Source organism: Capricornis sumatraensis, chromosome 15 (assembly GCF_032405125.1).
Source record: "Capricornis sumatraensis isolate serow.1 chromosome 15, serow.2, whole genome shotgun sequence".
NCBI classification, from domain to species: domain Eukaryota; kingdom Metazoa; phylum Chordata; class Mammalia; order Artiodactyla; family Bovidae; genus Capricornis; species Capricornis sumatraensis.
Genome location: NC_091083.1, coordinates 54,673,021 through 54,699,202, shown reverse-complemented (window position 1 = coordinate 54,699,202; position 26,182 = coordinate 54,673,021). Strand labels below are relative to the sequence as shown.

The 26,182-nt window shown below is 39.8% G+C and overlaps 1 protein-coding gene and 1 non-coding gene across 2 annotated transcripts in view; one reads left to right on the top strand and one right to left on the bottom strand.

Annotated features, from left to right (window-relative positions):
- The window catches only part of ATRN (attractin), a 182,794-nt gene that overhangs the window by 145,027 nt on the left and 11,585 nt on the right, over positions 1–26,182 (top strand). Inside the window, exons 26-27 of the mRNA XM_068986876.1 lie at positions 14,751–14,829; positions 18,263–18,370. Coding sequence (XP_068842977.1) covers positions 14,751–14,829; positions 18,263–18,370 — 187 coding nt within the window. The remainder of the gene's footprint in view (positions 1–14,750; positions 14,830–18,262; positions 18,371–26,182) is intronic.
- Positions 24,773–24,845, bottom strand: TRNAE-UUC (transfer RNA glutamic acid (anticodon UUC)). Its single transcript has one exon. It is a non-coding gene; the product is annotated as a tRNA-Glu (tRNA).

Genomic DNA, 26,182 nt, shown 5'->3' with positions numbered 1-26,182 from the left:
AGAACTGTATTCATTCAATAGCCTATGCTAAACAATAATGGGAAAGAATACTTTAAAAAGGAATGTATATGTATAATCGTTTTGCTGAACAGCAGTAATTAACATAACATTATAACTCAACTATACTTCAGTTAAAATAAAAAATAAAAATTTTTAAAGAAAACAAAAAGTGTATTTAGAGGATATAGCTTTAAATCTGTGGTTCTCAATCTTAGCTGCATAGTAGAATCACTTGAGGAGCTTTTGATGCCCAGGCTACATCCCAGAGCCAGAATCTGTAGGGGTGGAACTCAAGCATTTAAACACTCAAGTGATTTCGACTTGCAGCTAAGGTTGAGATCACCACTTTATAAAAGCATATGTTGGGAAAGAAAGAACAAGCCTCTCAATAAATGAGAAAAAGAACTACTAATTAAACCTAAAGAAAAGAAGAAAGGAATATAAGTAGAGCAAAAATTAATGATATAGGGGAAGAAGTACAGTAGAGAGGATTGAAAGAACCACAGATTGGGTCTTTGAAAAGAATAATATTGATAAATCACTAGCAAGGGTGACCAAGAGAAAAAGAAAGAAGATACAAATAATCAGAAATTAAAAGGGGGGAGGGACGTTATTGCAAATCCTGCACACATTTTTTTCCTTTAGAAAAATATTTTATGAACAGCTTTATGCAAATAAACTTGAAAATGGAACAGATGGAATGAATCAACTAAAAAACAAAATGAAACTATATACAGTTTACCAACACTGACACAGAAGGAATAGAAAACTGAATAGTCCTATATCTATTTTAAAACGATACATAATTTAAAAATTTCTCACAAAGATAACTCTAGGCCCAGGTGGCTTTGTTGGTAACTTACAACATTTTAAGGAAGAAATAATAATCAATATTAACTAAACCTTCTAGAAAATAGAAAAAAATAAATACTCCCCACTTCATTTTATGAGCTTAGCACAACCTGACAAGAATAATATGAGAATGGAATTTACAAGCCAGTCTCACTCATAAATAAGGAAGCAGAAACCCGCCAATAACGTAAAAAGACTTTTATATCATAACCTAGTTGGGTTTATTCCAGAAATTGCAAGGCTGGTTTAGCATCAGAAAATCAGTCAGTGTAATTCATATTGATTGCATCAAGAAGACTAATACAATCATCTTAATCCTTGGGGAAAAAGCATTTGATAAAATTTAATATCATCCATTTTAAAAACTCTTAGGAGACTAGGAATATAAAGAAGCTTAAAATCTGATAAAGACATGCTGTGGAGCAGCTAAGCCCGTGCACCACAACTACTGAGCCTGCACTCTAGAGCCTGTGAACTTCAACTGCTAAGCCCGCATGCTGCCACCACTGAAGCCCACGTGCCTAGAGCCAGTGCTCTGCCACAAGAGAGGCCACCACAGTGAGAAGCCCACACACGGCAACCAGAGAGGAACCACCACTCACTGGAACTAGAGAAAGCCTGTGTGCAGCAGCGAAGACCCAGTGCAACAATAAATACATAATTTTTAAATCTAATAAAAGAATAATATGTAAAGCCAACAGCAGTCCACATTCTTAATGGTAAAATATTAGAAGCTTTCCCTTTGAGTTTGGAAACAAGAGAAAGACAAAAACTATCACTTAGTTCATTTAACATTGTTGATAGAGATTTTAGCCAATACAATAAGACAAGAAAAATCAATATATAAGAATTAGAAAAAGTCATTAGTTACATTATTGTATTCATAGAAAGTAAAGGATCTGCAGATTAACTATTAGAATTAATAGATGAGTTCAGCACAGTTACTAGACACAAGGGCATGTTAAGAGCCCAACCTGTCTACTCCTCTATGAAATCTTCCGGCATATTCACCCCAGAGTCCACCCCTTCTTGGCCTTCACTCTACTCATGTCTTTATTATACTGCTTAGTCACCTTTAACAGTCTAGCACTCAGGGGTAGCCCATCTATAAATGAACATGTGATTTGACATGCACAGATGAGCAGGGCCAATTAGAGATCTCCCTACAGGTTTTAAACTGAGTTCTGAGAACTTGAAAGTTATCTATGACTCTCAGCCTTAGTTGGATGAGTGAGTGAGACTCTGGATCTGTCCTGCATTTCTTAACTAAACTCTCATTTTCTTTTTCATTTTCCTTTTGTACTACATTCTAGGTGAGCTCCTCAGCTCATTAATTTAATTCAGTATTGGGTCCATTTCTTTTATTGAGTCATCTGGTGAGATTTTTTTTTTAACATTTGCATTTTATTTCTAATATATTACTCCTTGTAGCCTGTTTCAGTTTTATGAATGCCATTTACTTTCATATTCCTTTCTGAGATTAATAAAATTTTATTATATTATTTTGAAGTCTTATTTTGTGCTATTAATAACTGTCTCAGATATCATCTGTTGTTTGATACCTCTCTTTCACAATGTTGGTTTTCCTCAATGTCTGATTTTTTATCGTGTTGAAGATTCCATGTTTACTTGTGTATGGATGCCATTTCTGTCTGTCGCAGCCTCCAGTGAGTGTGGAGTATAGATGGAGAGTGTGCTGGTGGATTACATGTATTGTTGGTTTGTCTTCTGAATGAGAGAGGATCCATCCTGCCTGGCCTCTCCAGCCCAAGGACCAGAGCTCACTGCCTTATTTGCTGTCTTCAGTTGCTCAGCACAAACAGGGAGGAGAGAAGAAGCCATCTGGTGTGGCCACTCTGAATGTAGTCCCCTCAGCACTCTGGAAGTTCCCCAAAACTCTCTCCCTCCTTGTATCTATATACTCTAGACTTTTTTTTTTCTCTTTCTCTCTTCCTTCCTTCCTTCTTTCTCTCCTTCTCCCCCTTTTCTTTCCCTCTCTGACACACTCACTGTCTTTTTCTTTCTCTTTCTCGCTCTCCCCGCTTCCCTCCTTCCTTCCTTCCTTTTTTCTTTTAATTTTTAGAGACTTTATTTTTTAAAATAAATTTTAAGTTCAGAACAAAATTGAGAAAAAGGTACAGAGATTTCCTATATAGCCCCTGCCTCCACATACCCATAGCCTCTCCCATTTTCAACATCACTCACTGGAATTGTACTTTTTATTTTTTTTTTAACTAAAGATGAGCCCACACTGATACATCATAATCATCTGAAGTTAATAGTCTTGTACATTCTGTGGGGTTTGGACAAATGTATACTGACATATCCATCGTCATATCATATAGTGTTTTTACTGCTCTAAAAATCCTTACTGGAGCCCCTCTTTTACTTTTCAGCCCTCTCTTATCTGGCTTCCATCTCCACAGCTCATCTAATTTTCTTGTTATTAAGGGCAACTAGCACAGCCCTATTGCTAAATCCAAATGTTGCTCTTCACGTCTTATCATTTTGGCTTTTCATCAGTCAACTGACCCCCCTATCAGTGAGACCCTTCTTCTTGCCTTTTATGACTGCATACTGCCCTGAAGCTGCTCTTTCTTGCCTCCCTTCCTGAATTATCTTTTCTATTCAGCCTCTCACTGTTGCTTTTCTTCCAGAGCTTGACCCTGGCCATCTTCTGTCTCTGTGTTTTCTGGTGAAAGTCTGCCAGCTCCATCTGCAGCATAATTTTCTGATCCTTCCTCACCCGTCTTCCCCACATCACTAATTGACAAATTATGCTGCCAGTTTCAAGTCACTTCTTTCCCTTTCACACCCAGCAGGCATTCCCTTACCAGATCCCAGCAGTTACAGCTATCAAAAACATTGAGCTGCCCTACCTCTGTTCCCCCACCCTAATCCCAACCATCACAGTCTGACCAGGACTATTTTGGTTGATTTTGGCTCCCTTACAACCCACAAAAAATCCAGAGGAGGTCTTAAAACTGTAAATAAATTTGTATCTAACCACCTATCTCATATCTAGTGACTCTGGGTTGTATCTAAAATAGAAACCAAGGTCCTGCATGAACCTCTGTTCACCTCTCTTCCTTTGCCTTAGCTGTTCTTCTCTGTATTCCCATTCCATGAGCCTCCTTCTATTTCTTAGAAAGCACCAAACTCCTCCCCAGTTCATGGCACTTGTACAAATTTTTCCTTCTTTCTGGAATTTTCTTCTCCCTACCCTTCACCTATGTACTTTTACACATTGCTTGTTTTTTCTAAACAAAAACCAGTTCTCTGACATCAACTGATTGTCCTACAATTCACTCTGACACCCACTGGAATTAGTGCATACCCCACGTTAATGGCTCAATCCAACAAGACTACCCCCACTTCAGATATCAACCACAAATGAGTCCCCAGGCTACCCGCACTTCTGCCTGGCCAAGTACAAGCTTGGGGGTTCCCATGATCCCCCTCAGATTCACCAATTTGCTGTTGCCTCACAGAACTCAGGAAAAGACTACTCTTAAAATAACAGGTTTATTAGAATACAACTCAGGAACAACCCAGTGGAAGAGATTAATTGGGCAAGGTATGAAGGCACAGAACTTCATGCTTTTTCTGGACACCATACCTTCCCAGCACGTAAGTGTGTTCGTCAGCCCCCTAAACCTCGACATGCCACATTTTTTCAAGGTTTCATTGCGTAGGCATGATTGGTGAAATTTCTGGTCACTGGTGATTGAACTCAACCTGCAGCCACTCTCCCCTCCTGGAGGGGGAGGTGTGATAGGGGCTGAATGGTATAACCCTGTAATCACATGATTAGTTTTTCTGGTGGCAGCCCCAGTCCTGAAGCCATTTAGGTCCTTCCCTCCCATGAGAGGAGAAAAGACACTCCTGAATAACATCTTCATAAATGTGTTATAAAAAACAGTTAATTCAGACTCAGAGACCCTCTAATTTTTTAATACTCTTCTGTATTATTTAAATTACTTTGTGTATAAATCTGGTAAAAATACATTTTAAAAATGTTTTAAATCAAAATTAAAGATAAGTTCTTCCTTTTTAAAGCTGAGTAATAGTCTCTGTAAAGATAAACCACACTTTGTTTATTCACCTCCTGATAGATACTTATATTGTTTCCTGTTTTTGACTATTACAGATAAGGCCATTATGAACATTTGTATAAAAAATAGGGGAGGGGATGGTCCTGTCACATAGGAGATTTCAAGGGTTTTAGGAGCTCTGTGCCAGAAACTTGGGACAAAGACCATATGTATATTTCTTACTGTACCACTCATCTTCCAATTTTGACACAGTGTCACTTCCTCCAAGATTCCATCAGTGAACCCCCAAACTAAATTCTGTCCATTTGTTCCACTCTCCCATGGAACTGTATTGCTTTTCATCAGGGTGCTATCACTGTTTTACTTTGTACTGTGTCCACAGTTAGGTTCTAAGCTTCAAAAGAGTAGGTACAGTGTCTTTCTTTTGTTCACCCTTGTATACATGCACACCTTCAGCATCTAATATAGAGTCATGCTCAGATATATATGGAAAGTAAAGTAGACCTTCAGGAAAAGTGCAGAGCCATGAGGAACCATAGATACCAACCTTGAAAAAACTCATGGGAAAAAAGCTCATGGTTCTGGCTGATGGGAATGTAGAGACCGTATGCTAAGTAACTCCAGTTATCAGGTGGGTTATGTTCTTGGACCATGTGTACAGAATTTAGTGACTCTGCTGCCAGGTACCAACCCAGTGAGGATTAATCACCGCAGCTGATTGGTGGAAGACTGAATGACATCACTAGGATTGTTCAGAGGAGCATCTTTAGGGACCTCAGAATCTTGTGTAGTAAACAAGGACAGATGGTGTTCTCATCACTTCTCCCCTTTTTTTTGAATGTGGGAACCTTTGGGAAAGAACGCAGAACTTTGATTTCTCTGGATTTTGTTTAGGAACTAGGAATGATGATCACTTAACTGAGAATAGAGTCCTTTTCATGAACATGAATGAAGAAGCAGATATTTTCCTAGAGCAAGTTAACTAGGTTCATGTACATGAAACATAAGGGGAGAAGGGAAGTTATCCAGGTAATCCTAAGCACTCTGAAGAATGACTCATAGAATACAGAAAAGAGGATTAGATTTGGGGGTTGAAGTAGAAGGGGATAGCTCAGTGATTCCGGTGAGAAAATATTAATGTGAGGTAAGTTAGAAAAGAATTCCCAGACTTTGGCACAGTGAAAAGTAAATTCTAGATCCTGATAAATCCATTAAGTCCTCTTTTTGTCATAATTAGATGCTTCCCCAGACTCCAGTAGGAGCCTTGTGTTATAAAGAGGGAATTAATAAGACCCATTTGCTTGCTTGCTCTGAAAGTCAAATGAGGTGATGTAGGTGAAAGACCTTTGTATCTGGGAGTGATGTAGGAGTGTGGTCAGCATAATAACTGTTTATTAGTAAAGAGGGAGAAACAGAGTAACGTTCTGTGAAATCTGTGTGCCTTAGATGATAGCATTTGGATAAAAATAAAAAGGAGAAACAGGGAATGTCCAAAAGGAGGGACTGTAATGGGAATTCCTGATATAGGCAAGGTATGTTTTTGTAAAACTTCTAATTATCTGAACTTCCGCTAAGGCTGTTGCCAGATTGACAGCGGGCATTTTGACAGATCCATGTCTTGTTGATCACTTTATTTTCCAAAAGATAAAAGTAAAAGTAAAGTAAAGTGAAGTTGCTCAGTCATGTCCTACTCTTTGCGACCCCATGGACTGTAGCCTACCAGGCTCTGAAGAGCCTCCCAGTCCATGGAATTTTCCAGGCAAGAGTACTGGAGTGGGTTGCCATTTCCTTCTCCAGGGGATCTTCCCAACCCAGGGATCAAACATAGGTCTCCTGCACTGCGGGCAGACGCTTTACCGTCTGAGCCACCAGGGAAGCCTTTTCCAGAAGATAGAAGTGATGCAAAGTCCTGCCACTAGATTAGATCCTGTCACTAGATTAGATCCTGTCTGATCTAATTGAGATCAGAATGGTAAAGTGCAAATCATAGGAACTTGGAGAGAAGCAGCAATGTCTAATAATTAGATTGGTTGGGAGGTCAAAGCCAGGCCAAGAAGTGAGTATGTTGTTTTAGAAAGGCCAGACTTGTAAGGGCAGAAAAAGGAAATTTTAATGCACTCTCAAAAGTATCATTCTATATACACTATTAAGCTTGTGGAAAACATCTCCAAACACAGAGCTCTCAGACACATTCTGAGTTTTCAAAGACATGTACAAAAGGTATAAAAAAACAACCTTGAATCAAGACAAATTTCTGAGAATAGTCTCAGAGAAGTGTAAGCCTCTGATAAACAGGGACAGGTTTAGGACAAAATAGGTCAAAGGGGTTTATTGTAAGTACAGAGCTGAAAAGAAGTGTCAGACCCCTAGTCAAGGGCCAGTGTCCTTGCATTGAAAGAACAATAGACTTCTTTAGAATGATCTTTGAAGGCCAGAAGAATGTTAATAATTGCCAAGACTGAGTAATGAACATATAGAGATTAACTGGTTTGGTCTCTCTACTTTTGTGCATTTGAAAATTCCCATAATTTTTTTAAAACTTCTTGTTCAGTCATTCAGATATGTCCAATTCTGCAAACCCATGGACTGCAGCACTCCAGGCTTCCCTGTCCTTCACTATTTCCCAGAATTCTCTCAGATTCATGTCTATTGAGTCAATGATGCCATCCAGCCATCTCATCCTCTGTTGCCCCCTTATCCTCATGCCCTTTCTTTCCTAGCATCAGGGTCTTTTCCAGTCAGTCAGCTCTTTGCATTAGGTGACCAAAGGATTGGAGCTTCAGCTTCAGCATCAGTCCTTCCAATGAATATTCAGAGTTGATTTCCTTTAAGTTGAGTGGTTTGATCTTGCAGTTCAAAAGACTCTCAAGAGTCTTCTCCAGCACCACAGTTCGAAAGCATTAATTTTTCAGTGCTCAGTCTTCCTTATGGTCCACCTCTCACATCTATACATGACTAGTGGAAAAATCATAACTTTGACTAGACAGACCTTTGTCGGCAAAGTGATGTCTCTGCTTTTTAATATGCTGTCTAGGTTTGTCATAGCTTTTATTCCAAGGAGCAAGCATCTCCTAATTTCATGGCTGCAGACACCATGATTTTGGAGTCCAAGAAAATAAATTCTGTCACTGTTTCCTTTTTCTCCCATTTGTTTGCCATGAATTGATGGGACCAGATGCCATGATCTTAGTTTTTTGAATGTTGAGTTTTAAGATAGAATTTTCACTCTCTTCTTTCACCTTCGTCAAGAGGCTCTTTAGTTCCTCTTCATTTTCTGCCATTATGTCAGCTGCATATCTGAGGTTATTGGTATTTTTCCCAGGATTCTCGATTCCATCTTGTGCTTCATCCAGCCTGGCATTTTGCATGATGTACTCTGCATATATGTTAAATAAGCAGGGTGACAATGTATAGTCTTGATGTACTCTTTTCCCAATTTTGAACCAGTCTGTTGTTCCTGTCCAGTTCCAACTATTGCTACTTGACCCACATAAAGGTTTCTCAGGAAGCAGGTAAGGTGGTCTGGTATTCATCTCTTTAAGAGTTTTCCAGTTTGTTGTGATACACACAGTCAAAGGCTTTAGCGTAATCGATGAAGCAAAAGTAGATGTTTTCCTGGAATTCTTTTGGTTTTTCTATGATCCGACAGATGTTGGAAACTTGACCTCTGGTTCTTCTGCCTTTTCTAAATTCAGCTTGTACATCTGGAAGTTCTCGGTTCACGTACTATTGAAGCCCAGCTTGAAGAATTTTGAGTATTACCTTGATAGCATATGAAATGAGAGCAAATATATGGTAGTTTGGACATTCTTTGGCATTGCCTTTCTTTGGGATTGGAATGAAAAGTAACCTTTTCCAGTCCTGTGGCCACTGCTGAGGTTTCCAGATTTGTTGGCATATTGAATGCAACACTTTGACAGCATCATCTTTTAGGATTTGAAGTAACTCAGCTGGAATTTCATCACCTCTATCAGCTTTATTCATAACAGTGCTTCCTAAGGCCCACTGGACTTCACACTCCAGCATGTTTGGCTCTAGGTTAACCACACCATTGTGGTTATCTGAGTCATTAAGACCTTTTTTGTACAGTTCTTTTGTGTATTTTTGCCACCTCTTCTTAATATCTTATGCTTCTGTTAGGTCCTTACCATTTCTGTCCTTTATTGTGCCTATCTTTGCATGATATGTTCCCTTGCTATCTCTAATTTTCTTGAAGAGATCTCTAGGTTTTCTCATTCTATTGTTTTCCTCTTTCTTTGCACTTAAGGCTTTCTTCTCTCTCCTTGCTATTCTCTGGAACTCTGCATTCAGATGGATATATCTTTCTTTTTCTCCTTTGCCTTTTTCTTCTCCTCTATCATCAGCTATTTGTAAGGCTTTCTCACACAACCATTTCCCTTACTGCATCTCTTCCTCTTGGGGATGGTTTTGATCACTGCCTCCTGTATAGTGTTACGAATCTCCATCCATAGTTCTTCAGGCACTCTGTCTATCAGATCTAATCCCTTGAATCTATTTGTCACTTCAGCTGTGTAATTGTAAGGGAATTGATTTAGGTCATACCTGAATGACCTAGTGGTTTTCCCTACTTTCTTCAATTTAAGCCTGAATTTTGCAATAAAGAGCTCATGATCTGAGCCACAGTCAGCTCCAGGTCCTGGTTTTTGTTTTGTTTTTCCTGGCTGTGCTGGTTCCCAGTTGTGGTATGTGGGATCTAGTTCCTCGACCAGGGATCAAACCTGGGACTCCTGCATTGGGAGCCCAGAGTCCTAGCCCCTGGACCACAGGGAAGTCCCCTTTGGGTCCAGTTTTTGCTGACTGTATAGCACTTCTCCATCTTCGGCTGCAAAGAATATAATCAGTCTGATTTTGGTATTGAACATTGGTGATGTCCTTATGTAGAGTTGTCTCTTGTGTTGTTGGAAGAGGATGTTTGCTATGATCAGTGCGTTCTCTTGGCAGAACTCTGTTAGCCTTTGTTTTGCTTCATTTTGTACTCCTGTTACTCCAGGTATCTCTTGACTTCCTACTTTTGCATTCCTATCCCCTATGATGAAAAGGACATTTCTTTTTTTTTTTTGGTTTTACCTCTAGAAAGGTCTTGTAGGTCTTCATAGAACCATTTAACTTCAGTTTCTTTGGCATTAGTGGTTGGGGCACTGTAATGTTGAATGGTTTGCCTTGGAAACAAACCAAGATCATTCTGTTGTTTTTGAGGTTGCACCCAAGTACTGTATTTCATACTCTTTTGTTGACTATGAGGGCCACTCCATTTCTTCTAAGGGATTCTTGCTCACAGCAGTAGATAATGGTCATCAGAATTAAATGTGCCCATTCCCATCATTTTAGTTCACTGATTCCTAAAATGTCAATGTTCACTCTTGCCATCTCCTGTTTTACCATATCCAATTTACCTTAATTCATGGACCTCACATTCCAAGTTCCTATGCAATATTGTTCTTTACAGCATCTGACTTTAGTTTCACCTCCAGACACATCCACAACTGGGTGTTGTTTCCACTTTGGCTCAGCCTTATCATTCTTTCTGGAGCTATTTCTCCGCTCTTCCTCAGTAGCATATTGGATGACCAGGGCGAGGAGTATCTCAGTGTAATATCTTTTTGCCTTTTCATGCTGTTCATGGGGTTCTCATGGTAAGAATGCTGAAGTGGTTTGCCATTCTCTCTCCAGTGAACCACATTTTGTCAGAACTCTCCACCATGACCTGTCCAGAGAAGGCAATGGCAACCCACTCCAGTACTCTTGCCTGGAAACTCCCATGGATGAAGGAGCTTGGTAGGCTGCAGTCCATGGGGTCGCAAAGAGTTAGACATGACTGAGCGACTTCACTTTCACTTTTCACTTTCATGCATTGGAAAAGGAAATGGCAACCCACTCCAGCATTCTTGCCTGGAGAATCCCAAGAACGGAGGAGCCTGGTAGGCTGCCGTCTACAGGGTCGCACAGAGTCAGACACGACTGAAGCGACTGAGCAGTAACAGCAGTAAATTCTTCATTGTTGTGTTACCCGAGGAGAAACCATGCATGTATCAGCTTTGAAGGATGTTCATTGTCTGTTGATGTGCCGTTTGTGTCTCAGAAAAGCTGGATCAGGTGGAAGGAACTGGGTTGTTGGTATTTTTAACAGGCCCACATTGATGACAGAAGCTCTTGGGAATAAAGGGCACAGACCTTCCGAGCTGCTCTGTTTCACAATTCTGTGTTGAGGGTCGTCCAGAAGAGGCCCCTGAGGCCACCCTGGGTTCAGCTGCCTCAGCAGCATCTGGAGCAACTCGCTTGTTTGATGTTCTTCCATATAGGTTTGCTGTCTTCTTGTGTTTATCTATTTGAGTAAAAGTAACAAACAGCAGGATTATGGGGCGGGGCAGGATTATGCATATACACCGTGAAAGACTAAGAAGGTTACTATTCTCAGACTCCTTTACTTCTTCGTCCTGTCCTCCCTGACTTCTCAGTGTTGGGGTGCCCTCAAGACACTCTTCTCTATTTGTATTTATTCCCTTGATGTCGTCATGCAGATTCATTACCCCAAATAACACGTGCATGCTGATGACTCTCAAGCTGTATCCAGCCCAGACCTGACACCCAGCCCTCAGGTTTACATATCAACTCATGACATATCCCTGTAGCTTTCAGGTAGATGTCTCAGAACTCAGCATGTCTAAAACTTTACTTGCTGCTGTCTCACACCTGCTCCCCCCAGAATCTTCCCTGAATAAGCTGATGATAAGTTCCTCAGTCCCCACCCCCTGACTTCTCTCTTTTGTACCCTACATCCAGCCCATCAGGAAATCCTACTGTCTTGACCTTCATGTGCAGATTCCAAAGTACTTTTCCAAAGTACCCCTGCTACCATCATCCTAATTTGAGCCACCCTCATGTCTTACCTAGACTCCTGTTCTATTTCTGAGTTGCTACCTTAATGGTCTCCTCAGTATAAATTAAATCATGATACTTCTGTGTTCAAAAATCTTCAGTGGCTCATCTCACTCAGTAAAAGCCAACACCATTATGATGGCTTTAGGGTCCTCATGATCTGCCTTTCTCTTACCTCTATGTCTTTATCCCTGGCATAACTGCCTCTTCCCACTCCAGTCTCCTGAGGTTCCTCAAGAAATCCCAGGCACATCCTTTGCACTAGCTGATTCCAGTTGCCCAGGCGCATTTCTGCAGACCTTCACAAGCCATCTCCCACACATCCTTCACGTCTTAGCTCACATGTCACCTTCTCAAGAGTTAAGGTCCACCCATTCCGACCATTCTGCTTTAGAGTACCACCATCACTCCTGAACCTCCTTACCCTTACCTTCTTTTTGTTTGTGTAGTATTTACTCCTTTCCAACATGCTGTATAATTTGCTCACTTTATTTACTGTTTGCCTCTATGGGGAAAGTGGTCCTTTGTTTTGTTCACTGATGTATTCCATGAGCCTACAACAGGATCTGCCTCAGTAAAGTACTGTATAAAAAGAAAAACAGAAACCATCAGAGAGATGGAAGGATCATCAGTGTCAGCACAGCCGAGGGGCCCAACAAGATAGGCGCTGAAGACTCTCCACTGAGTGGTGTGATCTGGGTGGGGGGTGGAGGTGCTTCTCTTTTGCCAGGGTACTCATTGAAGGGGTCTGCACTATGTGCCTCTCGGGAAAGCGGTGGGCTGAGGAAGGCTTAATTTCTATTTCTGAAAGGGCAGAAGTTCAGTCCTCTAGCACCTTAGGGGGCCTGTCACTAGCCAACTGGGGCGGCCTGTCTTCAGCAATGTGCTCTGAAGCTGCCTCTGCAAAGCCAACCCCATCCTGCAAACACAGATCTCAACAAAGAGTACCCGACTGCAGGGGCAGAGAGCCTTGTATCTCCTTGTAACACTCTGGAACAGAACACTGTACAAATTAATGAATGAAAATGCCAATTTTTAAATTATTTAAACAGCTACCTAAGAAGTTTATTTGTTAGGCTCATTAGTCCTTTTAATCAGAAGTCAGTCTTTCTCTTTCCTGTCACAGTAGCTTTTGATGAGAGAATATTAAAATCATTGGCGGTTATAAGACCACTGGGACTTAGTCTATCCTGATCTTTAAGAAAGCTGTTGGCAGGAGAACATAGGCAAAACACTCTCCGACATAAATCACAGCAGGATCCTCTATGACCCACCTCCCAGAATATTGGAAATAAAAGCAAAAATAAACAAATGGGACCTAATTAAACTTAAAAGCTTCTGCACAGCAAAGAAAAGTACAAGCAAGGTGAAAAGACAGCCTTCGGAATGGGAGAAAATAATAGCAAATGAAGCAACTGATAAACAACTAATTTCAAAAATATACAAGCAACTCATGCAGCTCAATTCCAGAAGAATAAATGATCCAATCAAAAAATGGGCCAAAGAACTAAATAGACATTTCTCCAAAGAAGACATACAGATGGCTAACAAACATGAAAAGATCTTCAACATCACACATTAATCAGAGAAATGCAAATCAAGACCACAATGAGGTACCATTTCACACCAGTCAGAATGGCTGCAATCCAAAAGTCTACAAGCAATACATGCTAGAAAGGGTGTGAAGAAAAGGGAATCCTCTTACACTGCTGGTGGGAATGCAAACTAGTACAGCCACTATGGAGAACAGTGTGGAGATTCCTTAAAAAACTGGAAATAGAACTGCCTTATGACCCAGCAATCCCACTGCTGGGCATACACACCAAGGAAACTAGAATTGAAAGAGACACATGTACCCCAATGTTCATTGCAGCACTGTTTATAATAGCTAGGACATGGAAGCAACCTAGATGTCCATCAGCAGATGAATGGATAAGAAAGCTGTGGTGCATATACACAATGGAGTATTACTCAGCCATCAAAAAGAATACATTTGAATCGGTTCTAATGAAGTGGATGAAACTGGAGCCGATTATACAGAGTGAAGTAAGCCAGAAAGAAAAACACCAATACAGTAATACTAACACATATATATGGAATTTAGAAAGATGGTAACGATAACCCTGTATGCGAGACAGCAAAAGAGACACAGATGTATAGAACAGTCTTTTGGACTCTGTGGGAGAGGGAGAGGGTGGGATGATATGGGAGAATGGCATTGAAACATGTATAATATCATATAAGAAACAAATCGCCAGTCTAGGTTCGATGCAGGATACAGGATGCTTGGGGCTGGTGCACTGGGATAACCCAGAGGGATGATATGGGGAGGGAGGTGGGAGGGGGGTTCAGGAGTGGGAACTTATGTACACCTGTGGTGGATTCATGTTGATGTATGGCAAAACCAATACAGTATTGTAAAGTAATAAAAATAAATAGAAAAAAAAAAGCTGTTGGCTTGAATTTAGTTGTTTTATTTTATTTATAAAATATGTATTTACTTTGAATACATATTATTACATATAAGTTTATTCTCTGTTTACATCTTCCTTATGAAAAGCTGATTGTTACTTTGATAATTAACTTTTCTCATGATTTTAGGCTTGATCAGTAAATTTTTGCTGATTTGATTAAATAGGATGCTTGTTACTGGTTATAATTATGGTAGAATTATTTTTATTATTTGGGATAAGCCATGATATGTCATTCTGATAAAGGCCTCTCCTCTGGGAGTGCCTTGTGGAGATAGTATTGTCCACTGGTTGGGTCGGAAAGCTCATTCTCATACTTTGTTTCCTTTGAACCAGGACTGGTTGTGATGACTCAGCAGAGAGGAGCTTGGAGTGGGTATTTGGGGGATTGTGTCCCTGACTGACCTGAGGTGTGGATGACAGCATGCTGATTCTGGGGGCTGGGATAATAACTCAGTACTTTGCTTTCTTACAGTTGTTTCCTCTCTTTGCTCCTGGTGGCTGCTGTGGTTTGGAAGATCAAACAAAGTTGTTGGGCTTCCAGACGTAGAGAGGTAAGCCTCAGTGAATAGAGATTAATGAATCCCTAAAGGAGATTTTTCCTTCATATTTCCTTTAAGCATGTCAGTTTTAGCTGTGTAGTGATAGAGAGTAATACATGGTCAGTAGACTTCAATTAGTACTATGTAAACTATGTTAATTCTGCACCACATAGTTTTAACTTTCTTAAAAGAAAGTTTTAGGATTGTATGGACTCAGTTTTACCCTTTCTCCCAGACCTGATTCCTTAACTCAGGTTGGAGATCTGAAGGCTTAGTAAAGCACAGCTTTTACAGGAACCTTTCATGAGAATGAGAATAAAATCAGCCATTTAAGCATCTCAAAAATTTCTCATTATTCAAGGAAAGATAAATGTGTGTCTGATTAAATATTTGCTTGAGTTTTATTTTTTAGTGTTGGTTTATTTCCACAGCTCCATTTCAGAAGTAATATTAATAAGTCAAATATTTATAATTGGCAAGTCAAATAAATAAACTCGATTAAAAATTACAGCACAAAAGCTGTTTATTGAAACTTGCACATGTGTTATTACTTTGCCTTTTAGTCATCATGTCTGTTGCATTGTTGCTAAATAGAAGTGCACTGATATCTTCATTTTGTGCTCTTTGATCTTCTATGTCTACTCATGCTTTTTTCTATATAAAAACTGATCTATAGGAAGATTTAGAGAACAGAAATGTCTAGACTCAAAATACCCAAGCACTCAGCACTGTTCATGACATGAACGGTGGGGTCATGACACCTTTTCTGACCCATGTAAACGTGATTTTTTTCCATAGAAGTAATGTTGCATCCTCTTTTTGACCATTTTAAAAATTCAGTGGATAACATTTTCAGAGGTTTTTTTAATAGCTCTATTACTAAGACATTTTAAAATCTCAATGAATTATGCAATATTCTGAAAAAAATAAGTTATCCAAATGTGTAATAAAGAAGTAAGAAACCACATAAACTAGTACCAGGGAAGGAATCCAAAAATTATTTTGAGAGAGTCAGATTATTACTCTCTCCACAAAGGCTATTAGACACAGGCAGTTTTAATTTGAGATGAGCTTATGGAGATAATAATAGTCTATTCCTCCTTGGGTGTTTATGAGATTTAATTATTTCCAAAAAAATAAATGTTTCCAGGGTAAAGGAAAAGATGGGAAACTGAAAAGAATCCTGATTCATTTTATGCATAAAAACCTTGAAACCAAAATTTGAGAAAGGTAGCACCAAAAAGTAAAGACCAGTTGCATAATGACTATAATGTGCAGCTGTCTAGTTTACTGTGTAGTAAAGGGATCATTTCATACCAGAGAACCTACTAGGATATGTTATATCTGTGGGTGTTAAAAAAAAAAAAAGAACCTAAATTTTCAGTAGTGGCCAAGTAATCATTTAATCATTTATTAATATCAGCACTCATCCTAGTTTAAAAACAAAACTCTTAGTAAACTCAAAAATAATACCTCCTCAACACTTTGAGAAATAACCAGATAACCAGCATCACTCATGATGAAGAAATACTCAAGGTTGTACCCGATAAAATTCAGGTAAGTTAGTCATATTAAGAACTGACAGAAAAAAGAAAAAAAAAAAAACCCTGACATTTGAGCATTTCTAAGTTGTAGGCACTGTTCTAAGAGGTTTTATATTAAGTAATTTAATCCTTACAGCAACCTATAAAATAGTTACTGATACTACTCCTGTTTCACAAATGAAGGAACCAAGGCTCAGAGAGGCGAAATAACTTACCCATCATCACATAGTTACTTAAAGACACCAAACTATGTTTTAAACTTAAGACTTCTGTCTTCAAAGGCCATGTTTCTTCTAAACATTATGTAGTCCCAGTAGTCACTTAGTTTTGTTCTGGATGTTCTAGACTCTGCACTAAGAGAAAGAGAAATAAGTTTTGTTCCTTTTGGAAAGAGGACGAAATTATTGTTTTCAGATAAGATTATTGAAACATCATAGCAACATGTATAAAAATAAAGTTTGTAAAAATAATTGAATAATGTAGAAGACAGACAATCAACTGGAAAATAATCACAACGTACATGAAAGAAAATGAGGTAAACACTTAGTAGAAAACAGGTTTCCAAAAAAAAAATATGCTAATTACACAGATGATCAACCAGTAAACTAAGCTTTTACCTTTGTGATTTAAAATTTCTCTGTTACTGTGAACCTGTCCATTCAGAATATATTTCATCTTTTCTAAAATATCATTCATGATTTATCCCTCTCAGAACTGTAGAATTATTTGATATTATTTATAATAACAAAAATAATAGCATCTAATACTGCTTAAGTCATTGCTACATACCAGGCTCTGGTTTAACGGGCCTTTACTCACATTATCTCCTGCACTTGTCATAAAGGAACTAGACTGGGAACTGGAAGCAGAGTAGGCACTCTGTCTCACTGTGACTCCACACTTAGCACAGAATCTGGAGGAGAATTATTGTTATATGTATTTGTTGAGTAAATGGACAAATAGCTTTGTGAGATATAGACATATGATTATTGATATTTAACAAAATGTTTAATGTTAAAAATGCCCTTCTAAAACAGAATATTCTGTTTCTAAAACAGAAATGCCATTCTAAAACATAGCTCTATCCAGCCCAAGATTCTGTCTCTAAAATAGTTTCAAGGAAGCAGTTAAGTAAGGCCTCATTGTCTTCCACAACATGACCTCAGAGCTTCAGAGACATGCCCAAATCTCTGATATCCCTAATGATATATAATTGACTACACACCATAAGCTAGGCACTGTGCTAGTTAAAGCATCTCATTTAATCCTACTGATACTTTTATGGGATTAAAACCCCATTTTAGAGAGGATGGAACTGAGGCCCAGAAACTTTAAATAACTTCAACATCACACAGCTGGAAAGAGTTGGAGCAGGTATTCATATCCAAGCCTACCTGAATCCAGAGCCCTTACTTGTCCCTCTGCTCTGCAAAACTTCATGTGTTTTATGTGTTTAGTTTATACCACCTCTCTGAATAAAGTGCTCTTTCAGTTCCTAGATACTGTGTAACAAAGGATAGTTTTTGTTGCTCTGTAAGTATTTGGTGCAAGTTTCAGCAGGAAAAAAGAAAGCCTGGCTTTAGTAATAAAAATATGAGGAATTAGGATAATTTATGTTCTTAACAAGCAGGCATCACAGCATTATACCCATCAGTACATTAATATATATCTCTAACAGATAAGGAATTTTTCTTTACTATAACAACAATATTGTCATCATAGTCAACAAAATTAAAAAGGTAATACTTGGTCCATGTCCAGTTTTCCCCAGCTATCTCAGAAATATCATTTTGGAATTGATTTGTTTGAATCAGGGAAGATGAGCTATTTTTAATATGCAGTATTCTCTATGAAATTCCCTCAGTACTCTTTGCATTAATGGTTGCTGTGTTACTCATCAGCAACTTCTTCGAGAGATGCAGCAGATGGCCAGTCGTCCTTTTGCTTCTGTAAATGTCGCCTTGGAAACAGATGAAGAGCCTCCTGATCTTATTGGGGGGAGTATAAAGGTGAGATTGTATTTCAAAAGTCCCTGTAACTTAACTTATCAAACCTCATGCTTCTCAGTCTGAGGAGCCAGAGAGGGAAAGAGCCTCATTCTGTTGCCTCTTACTTCGTCTTCGCTGTTTCTTCTTAGCAATAAGTCAGCACACTGAAACTGTCAGGTATTCTCTTGCTTTCATTTTCCAGTATTTGTTTCATGTTGTTAAGCAGTCTTATATTCAGGGAATTTTAAAATTTAAATAACTTGTCTGGTATTCTCTTTTTAAGTTTTATGTGGCATAATACTTGAAAATTTGAAAGTAACTGAATTGAACCATTGTCCTTTATAAGTATTTAGGGGATTTTTTTAAAGGGGGAAAAGTCATAATTGACTATGAATTCTGTGGAAAATAAAGAATTCTAACACCTCCACCATTATGAAGAAAATAATAAGACTTTCACTTTTAACAAAATGATGAAATAGTTCAGATACCCTTAGGAAACAATTACATGTCTATGGAGATATATACACAGACACATATATGTATGTATATGTGTGTGTATGTGTGCGCATGTATGTCCTAACATACTTACTGAAGCATTACTGACCTTACAGGAAGTATGTGAGATTTCCAGGGATTGTTTTCCTTTTCCTCCTCCAGAAAAGAATAAACCATGAACCCAAACCACAGCCATGCATGGTCTAAAGTGGTTCTAGATTGGTAAGATACCATGTCTCTCAGCTGCAGTAGATGTGTATCCTGACTGAGGAAAAACAGACCCAGTTCAGCTGTGTAGGAGTCCCACAGGTTAAGACCACAGAATCAGAGGTCACCAAGGACGAAAGAGAAAAGCCATGAGTAAGAATCAGCAGAAACAACAGAATTGACATCTAATGAATATGATAAAGCTCTCTATGAAATGTTTAAAGAACTGAAAGGTGGAATCATAAAGATGAGGAAGCCATGAGTCAAGAATGGCCAAGCAGACCTGAGAAAGAACCAAATAGAACTGTTAGAGAAATGGAAAATACAGTAGTTGAAATTTTTTAAAGACTCAGATTACATGTTAAACAGCACATCAGAGACAAGTGAGGAAAGAGCTTTTGAACTGGAAGATGACTCTGAAGAAATTACACAGAATGTAGAACAAGGAGACGAGAAGATGGAAAAATATGACAGATAATAAGAATATGGAGAATAGAATGAGAAGACCTAACATATATGTTATTACAGTCCCAGAACAAATGAATGGAGGAGAGGCAGGTTTCAGAGAGCTGAGAATTTTCCAGAACTGATGGGAGACATAATTATTCAGACTCTAACAAAATGTATTGTGCAAGAGTAAGGAAAGAAAGCAGAGGAGAGGTAGGAGAGAAAGAAAACTACAGTTGGATTTATCATAGTGAAACTGTGGAACTCCAAAGACAAAGAGAACATCTTAAAATTAGCCAGGACAGAAAAAGATCAGTACAATGTGGAGAATTTGGAACCCTCGTGTACTGTTAGTGAGAATGAAAATGATGCAGCTACTGTGGGAAACAGTGTTTCTCTTCCTCAAAAAAGCAGAAATAGAATTATGTATGATCTAGCAATTCCATTTCTCAGTATATACCCTGAAGAATTGAAAGCAGGGTCTTGACAATGTATTTGTACACCATGTGCATAGCCACTTTATTCATAGTAGCTAAAAGTTGGAACCAACCCAGGTGTTCATTGACATATGAATGGATAAACAGAATATGGTATATACATACAATGGAGGTTCACTCGGCCTTAAAAAGGAAAGAAACTCTGACCCATGCTACATATATGAACATAGGTGAACCTTGAGGACATTATGCTAAGTGAAAGAAGCCAGTCACAAAAAGACACACACTGTATGATTTCACTTATGTGAGGTACCTTGAGTAGTCAAATTCCTAGAAAATAGAATAATGGTTGCCAAGGTCTGGGGAGAGGAAGGAAGGGGGAGTTGCAATTTGATGGGTATAAAATTTTAGTTTTCCAAGATGGAGTTTGGGAAATAGATGGTGGTGCTGGTTGCACCATATAACACTACTAAAATGTATACCTAACTAATGGTTTAAGATAGGGACTTTCCTGGTGGTCCAGTGGCTAAGACTCCATGTTCCCAATACAGTGGGCCTAGGTTCCATCCCTTGTCAGGGAACCATAGTAGTCCCTCATGCTGCAACTAAGAATGTGCTTGGTGCAACTAAGAGTTCAGTTGGCACAACTAAAAGATCCCACGTGTTGCAACAAAGACCAAAGATCTTGCTTGCTACAACTAAGACCTGATGCAGCCAAACAAAGTGCTTTAAAAAAACATGGGTAAGATAACGCTTTTTATGTTATGTGTATTTTCAGTTCAGTTCAGTTGCACAGTCATGTCCGAGTGTTTGCGACCCCATGGACTGCAGCACACCAGGCTTCCCTGTCCATCACCAACTCCCGGAACTTGCCCAAACTCATGTCCATCAAGTCAGTGGTGCCATCCAACCATTTCATCCTCTGTCGATCCCTTCTCCTCCTGCCTTCAATTTTTCCCAGCATCAGGGTCTTTTCCAGTGAGTCAACTCTTCACATCAAGTGGCCAAATTATTGGAGCTTCAGCTTCAGCATCAGTCCTTCCAATGAATATTCAGGACTGATTTCCTTTAGGATTGACTGGTTTGATCTCCTTTCAGTCCAAATGTCTAGAAAAACATCTATTTCTGTTTTATTGACTACACCAAAGCCTTTGACTGTGTGGATCACAACAAACTGTGGAAAGTACTTAAAAAGATGGGAACACCAGACCACCTGACCTGCCTCCTAAGAAATATGTATGCAGGTCAAGAAGCAACAGTTAGAACGGACATGGAACAACAGACTGGTTCCAAATCAGGAAAGGAGTACATCCTCTATATTGTCACCCTGCTTATTTAACTTATATGCAGAGTACATCATGCAAAATGCTGGGCTGGCTGGATGAAGCACAAGCTGGAATCAAGATTGCTGGGAGAAATATCAATAAACTCAGATATGCAGATGACACCACTCCTAATGGTAGAAAGTGAAGAACTAAAGAGCCTCTTGATGAAAGTGAGAGAGGAAAGTGAAAAAGTTGGGTTAAAACTCAGCATTCAGAAAACTAAGATCATGGCATCTGGTCCCATGACTTCATGGCAAATAGATGGGGAAACGATGGAAACAGTGAGAGGCTTGATTTTTTGGGCTCCAAAATCACTGCAGATGGTGACTGCAGCCATGAAATTAAAAGACGCTTGCTCCTTGGAAGAAAAGCTATGACCAGCCTAGACAGTATGTTAAAAAGCAGAGACATTACATTGCCAACAAAGGCCCATCTAGTCAAAGCTATGGTTTTTCCAGTAGTCATGTGTGGATGTGAGAGTTGGACTATAAAGAAAGCTGAGCACTGAAGAATTGATGCTTTTGAACTGTGGTGTTAGAGAAGACTCTTGAAAGTCCCTTGGACTGCAAGGATATCCAGCCAGTCAATCCTAAAGGAAATCAGTTCTGAATATTCATTGGAAAGACTGATGGTGAAGCTGAAGCTCCAATACTTTGACCATGTGATGCAAAGAACTGACTCATTTGAAAAGACCCTGATGCTGGAAAGGGTTGAAGGCAGGAGGAGAAGGGGATGACAGAGGATGGGATGGTTGGATGACATCACTGACTCAGTGGACATGAGTTTGAGTAAGCTTTGGCAGTTGGTGATGAAACCTGGTGTTTGCAGTCCATGGGGTTGCAAAGAGTCGGACACAACTGAGCAACTGAACTGAACTCTGCATACAAGTTAAATAAGCAGGGTGACAGTATAGAGCCTTGACATACACCTTTCCTGATTTGGAACCAGTCTGTTGTTCCATGTCCAGTTCTAATTGTTGCTTCTTGACCTGCATACAGATTTCTCAGGAGGCAGGTAAGGTGGTCTGGTATTCCCATCTCTTTAGGAGTTTTCCACAGTTTGTTGTGATCCACACAGTCAAAGGCTTTGGCGTATTCAATGAAGCAAAAGTAGATGTTTTTCTGGAGATCTGTTGCTTTTTTGATGATCCAAAGGATATTGGCAATTTGACCTCTGATTCCTCTGCCGTTTCTAAACCCAGCTTGAACATCTGGAAGTTTACAGTTCATGTACCACTGAAGCCTGGCTTGAAGAATTTTGAGCATTACTTTGCTAGCATGTGAGATAAGTGCAGTCTCACTCATCTTATGCCTTGGAGGCCAGACAGAATGAAAACCGCAATCACAGAAAACTAATCTAACTGATCACATGGACCACAGCCTTGTCTAACTTAATGAAACTATGAGCCATGCCATGTACAGACCCCCAAGACAGACAGATCATGGTGGAGAGTTCTGACAAAATGTGGTCCACTGGTGAAGGGAATGGCAAACCACTTCAGTATTCTTGCCTTGAGAACCCCATGAACAGTATGAAAAGGCAAAAAGGTATGACACTGAAAGATGAACTCCCAGGTTGATAAGTGCCCAATATGCTACTGGGAAAGAGTGGAGAAATAACTCCAGAAAGAATGAAAAGATGGAGCCAAAGTGAGACACCCTCTTCCAACAATACGAGAAGAGTCTACACCTGGACATCATCTGATAGCCAACACTGAAAGCAGATTGATTATATTCTTTGCAGCCAAAGATGGAGAAGCTCTATTCAGTCAGCAAAATAAGACCAGGAGCCAACTGTGGCTCAGATCATGAAGTCCTTATTGCAAAATTCAGACTTAAATTGAAGAAAGTAGGGAAAACCACTAGACCATCCAGGCATAACCTAAATCAAATCCCTTATGACTATACAGTAGAAGTGATGAACAGATTCAAGGAATTAGATCTGATAGACAGAGTGCCTGAAGAACTATGGAAGGAGGTTTGTGACATTGTACAGGAGGCAGTGATCAAGACCACCCCCAAGAAAAAGAAATGCAAAAAGGCAAAATGGTTGTCTGAGGCGGCCTTAAAAATAGCTGAGAAAAGAGAAGCTAAAGGCAAAGGAGAAAAAGAAAGATATACCCATTTGAATGCAGAGTTCCAAAGAATAGCAAGGAGAGATAAGAAAGCCTTCCTCAGTGATCAGTGCAAAATAGAGGAAAGCAATAGAATGGGAAAGACTAGAGATCTTGTCAGGAAAATTAGAGGTACCAAGGGAACATTTCATACAAAGATGGGCATGATAAAGGACAGAAATGGTATGGACATAACAGAAGCAGAAGATATTAAGAAGTGGCAAAAATACACAGAAAAATTATACAAAAAAGATCTTCATGACCCAGATAATCACGATGGTGTGATCACTCACCTAGAGCCAGACATCCTGGAATGTGAAGTCAAGTGGGCCTTAGGAAGCATCACTATGAACAAAGCTAGTGGAGGTGATGGAATTCCAGTTGAGCTATTTTAAAATTCTAAAAGATGATGCTGTGAAAGTGCTGCACTCAATATGCCAGCAAATTTGGAAAACTCAGCAGTGGCCACAGGACTGGAAAAAGGTCGATTTTCATTCCAATCCTAAAGAAAGGCAATGCCAAAGAATGTTCAAACTACCACATAATTGTACTCATCTCACACGCTAGCAAAGTAGTGTGTATTTTACCACATTAAAAAATAACTAGGGGGAAAAAGTTTACTACAAAGGGATGACAGAGTGACAGCTGACTTCTCAGACGCTATAAGTATTGAAAGAGAAGAACTGCCAACCTCAAGAAGTGTACCCAGTACCTACCTTTCAAGAACAAGGATAAAATAAAGATGTCTTCAGACTGCGGGGAAAACTGAGTACTTGCCACCAACAAACCTGTTTGAAAGAAATATATAAAGGATGTGCTAGAAAGGAGGCAGGTTACCCCAGGAGGCTGGAATAAGAAGCAGTAGTGAGTAAATCAGCTGATGAACCTATGTAAATCTAAGAAAATATTGTTCTGATAAAATAGTGATAATTTGTGGGATTGAGAAGAATAGACAAGCCTTAGTGACACCCCGTGTCACACTCGGCAGCCTGCAGCACAGCCAGTAAAACACTGTCTAGAATTTCTTGTCAAGACCCACACACTCACCTTCTGGCCGTTCGTGCTGTGTATTCTTTGTCAACCCTCCTCATCTTCCAACATCTTTAAATATTGGGCAGCTGTCTCAGACTCAGTCTTTGGGCCTCTCCTCACATCTTTTACATCTGCAGCTTTGGTTATTGCCTTAGTCTGTTCAGGCTGTTAACAACAAAATATCAGAGACTGGGTAGCTTACAAACAATAGAAATTAATTTCTCACAGATCTGGAGCCTGGGAAATCCAAGATCGAGGTACTGGCAGATGAGTGTCTGATGAAGGCTTGCTTTCTGGATCATAGATGGCACCTAGCTGTAAATTTTTTTTTTTTTTGCCATACCACCCAACTTGCACAGAATGTTAGTTCCCCGACCAGGAATTGAACCTGGGCCCTCAGCCGTGAAAACACAGAGTCCTAACCACTGAACCATCAGGGAATTCCCTCTAGCTATAGTTTTACATAGTAGAAGGGGTAAGGGAGCTCTCAGGGTCTCTTTTCTAAGGGCACTAATCCCATTCATCCTGATCATGTCCCAAAGGACCCACTTCCAGATGTTAACATTAGGTGTTAAAATTTAACATGAATTTGGGGGGTACACGAATATTCAGACAATAGCAATCTTTTATCCATTGTGGATGTAAACACCCTGAGCTCACCACTCAAACTCTCCTGTGAGTGTCCAATTCATATATCAGGTCGCTGGCTCAGTATTCCCACTTGGATGTCTTACTAAGCATCTGAACAAACTTAACATGTTCAAGAGACTGTTCCCCACACCTGCTCCTCTGGCATAACTTCCCCAACTCAGTATGTTCTAGTTGCTCAGGCCAAAATCATCCTTGACTTGTCCTTGCTCTCATCCTCACTGGACAGCCCATCTATCAGCAAGTCTTTTTGACTTCATCTTCAAAACCATGTCCTGACTCCTGTGCCGCCACTTCCACCACTGTCAGCTATCACCTTGATCTAGGCCACTATCATCTCCCACCTGGGTCATAAGCGGTTTCACCCTTTCAGCCATTTTACTCTTCTAGTCATTTCTCTGTGCTGCAGTTTCTTCAACCAGTTTGGAGAAACTGATGGCATAATTCTGAAGATGGCCCCCAAGAGTCCTCTCTAGTTTATTCAGTCAAGTACTACTTCAGATTCTTTTGTGAAGAGATTTTACAGGAATAATTAAAGTCTGAGGGTAGACTTCCCTGATTGCACAGTGGATAAGAATCCTCCTCCCAATTCAGGAAACGTGGGTTTGATCCCCTGATGCGGAAAGATTCCACGTACTGTGGAGCAACTAAGCCCATGAGCCACAATTACTGACGCCTGCATGCTGTAGGGCCTGAGAGCCACAGCTAAATTGTTTTTTTAAAAAGTCTGAGGGTAGTTGACATTAAAATATAGGGAACACTTTCTCTGACTGGTGGCAGAAGAGGAACCATGAGAAGTACTTGAGCACCATCACTGGTTTCATGCTGGAGAGACCTTGTGAAGAGGAATATGAGTGGCCTCCAAAGGAAGAGTGGCCCTTGGCTAACTGCTAGCAAGGAAATGGGGACTTCAGACCTAGAGCCTGGAGGAGCTAGATTCTGTCGACAACTTGAATGAGTCTTGAAGCTGGTTCTTCCCCAGGGCCTCCTGGTAGGAGTGGAAAGTAAAGTGAAAGTGAAGTCGCTCAGTCCTGTCCGACTCTTTGCGACCCCATGGACTATAGCCCATCAGGCTCCTCTGTCCATGGGATTCTCCAGGCAAGAGTACTGGAGTGGGTTGCCATTTCCT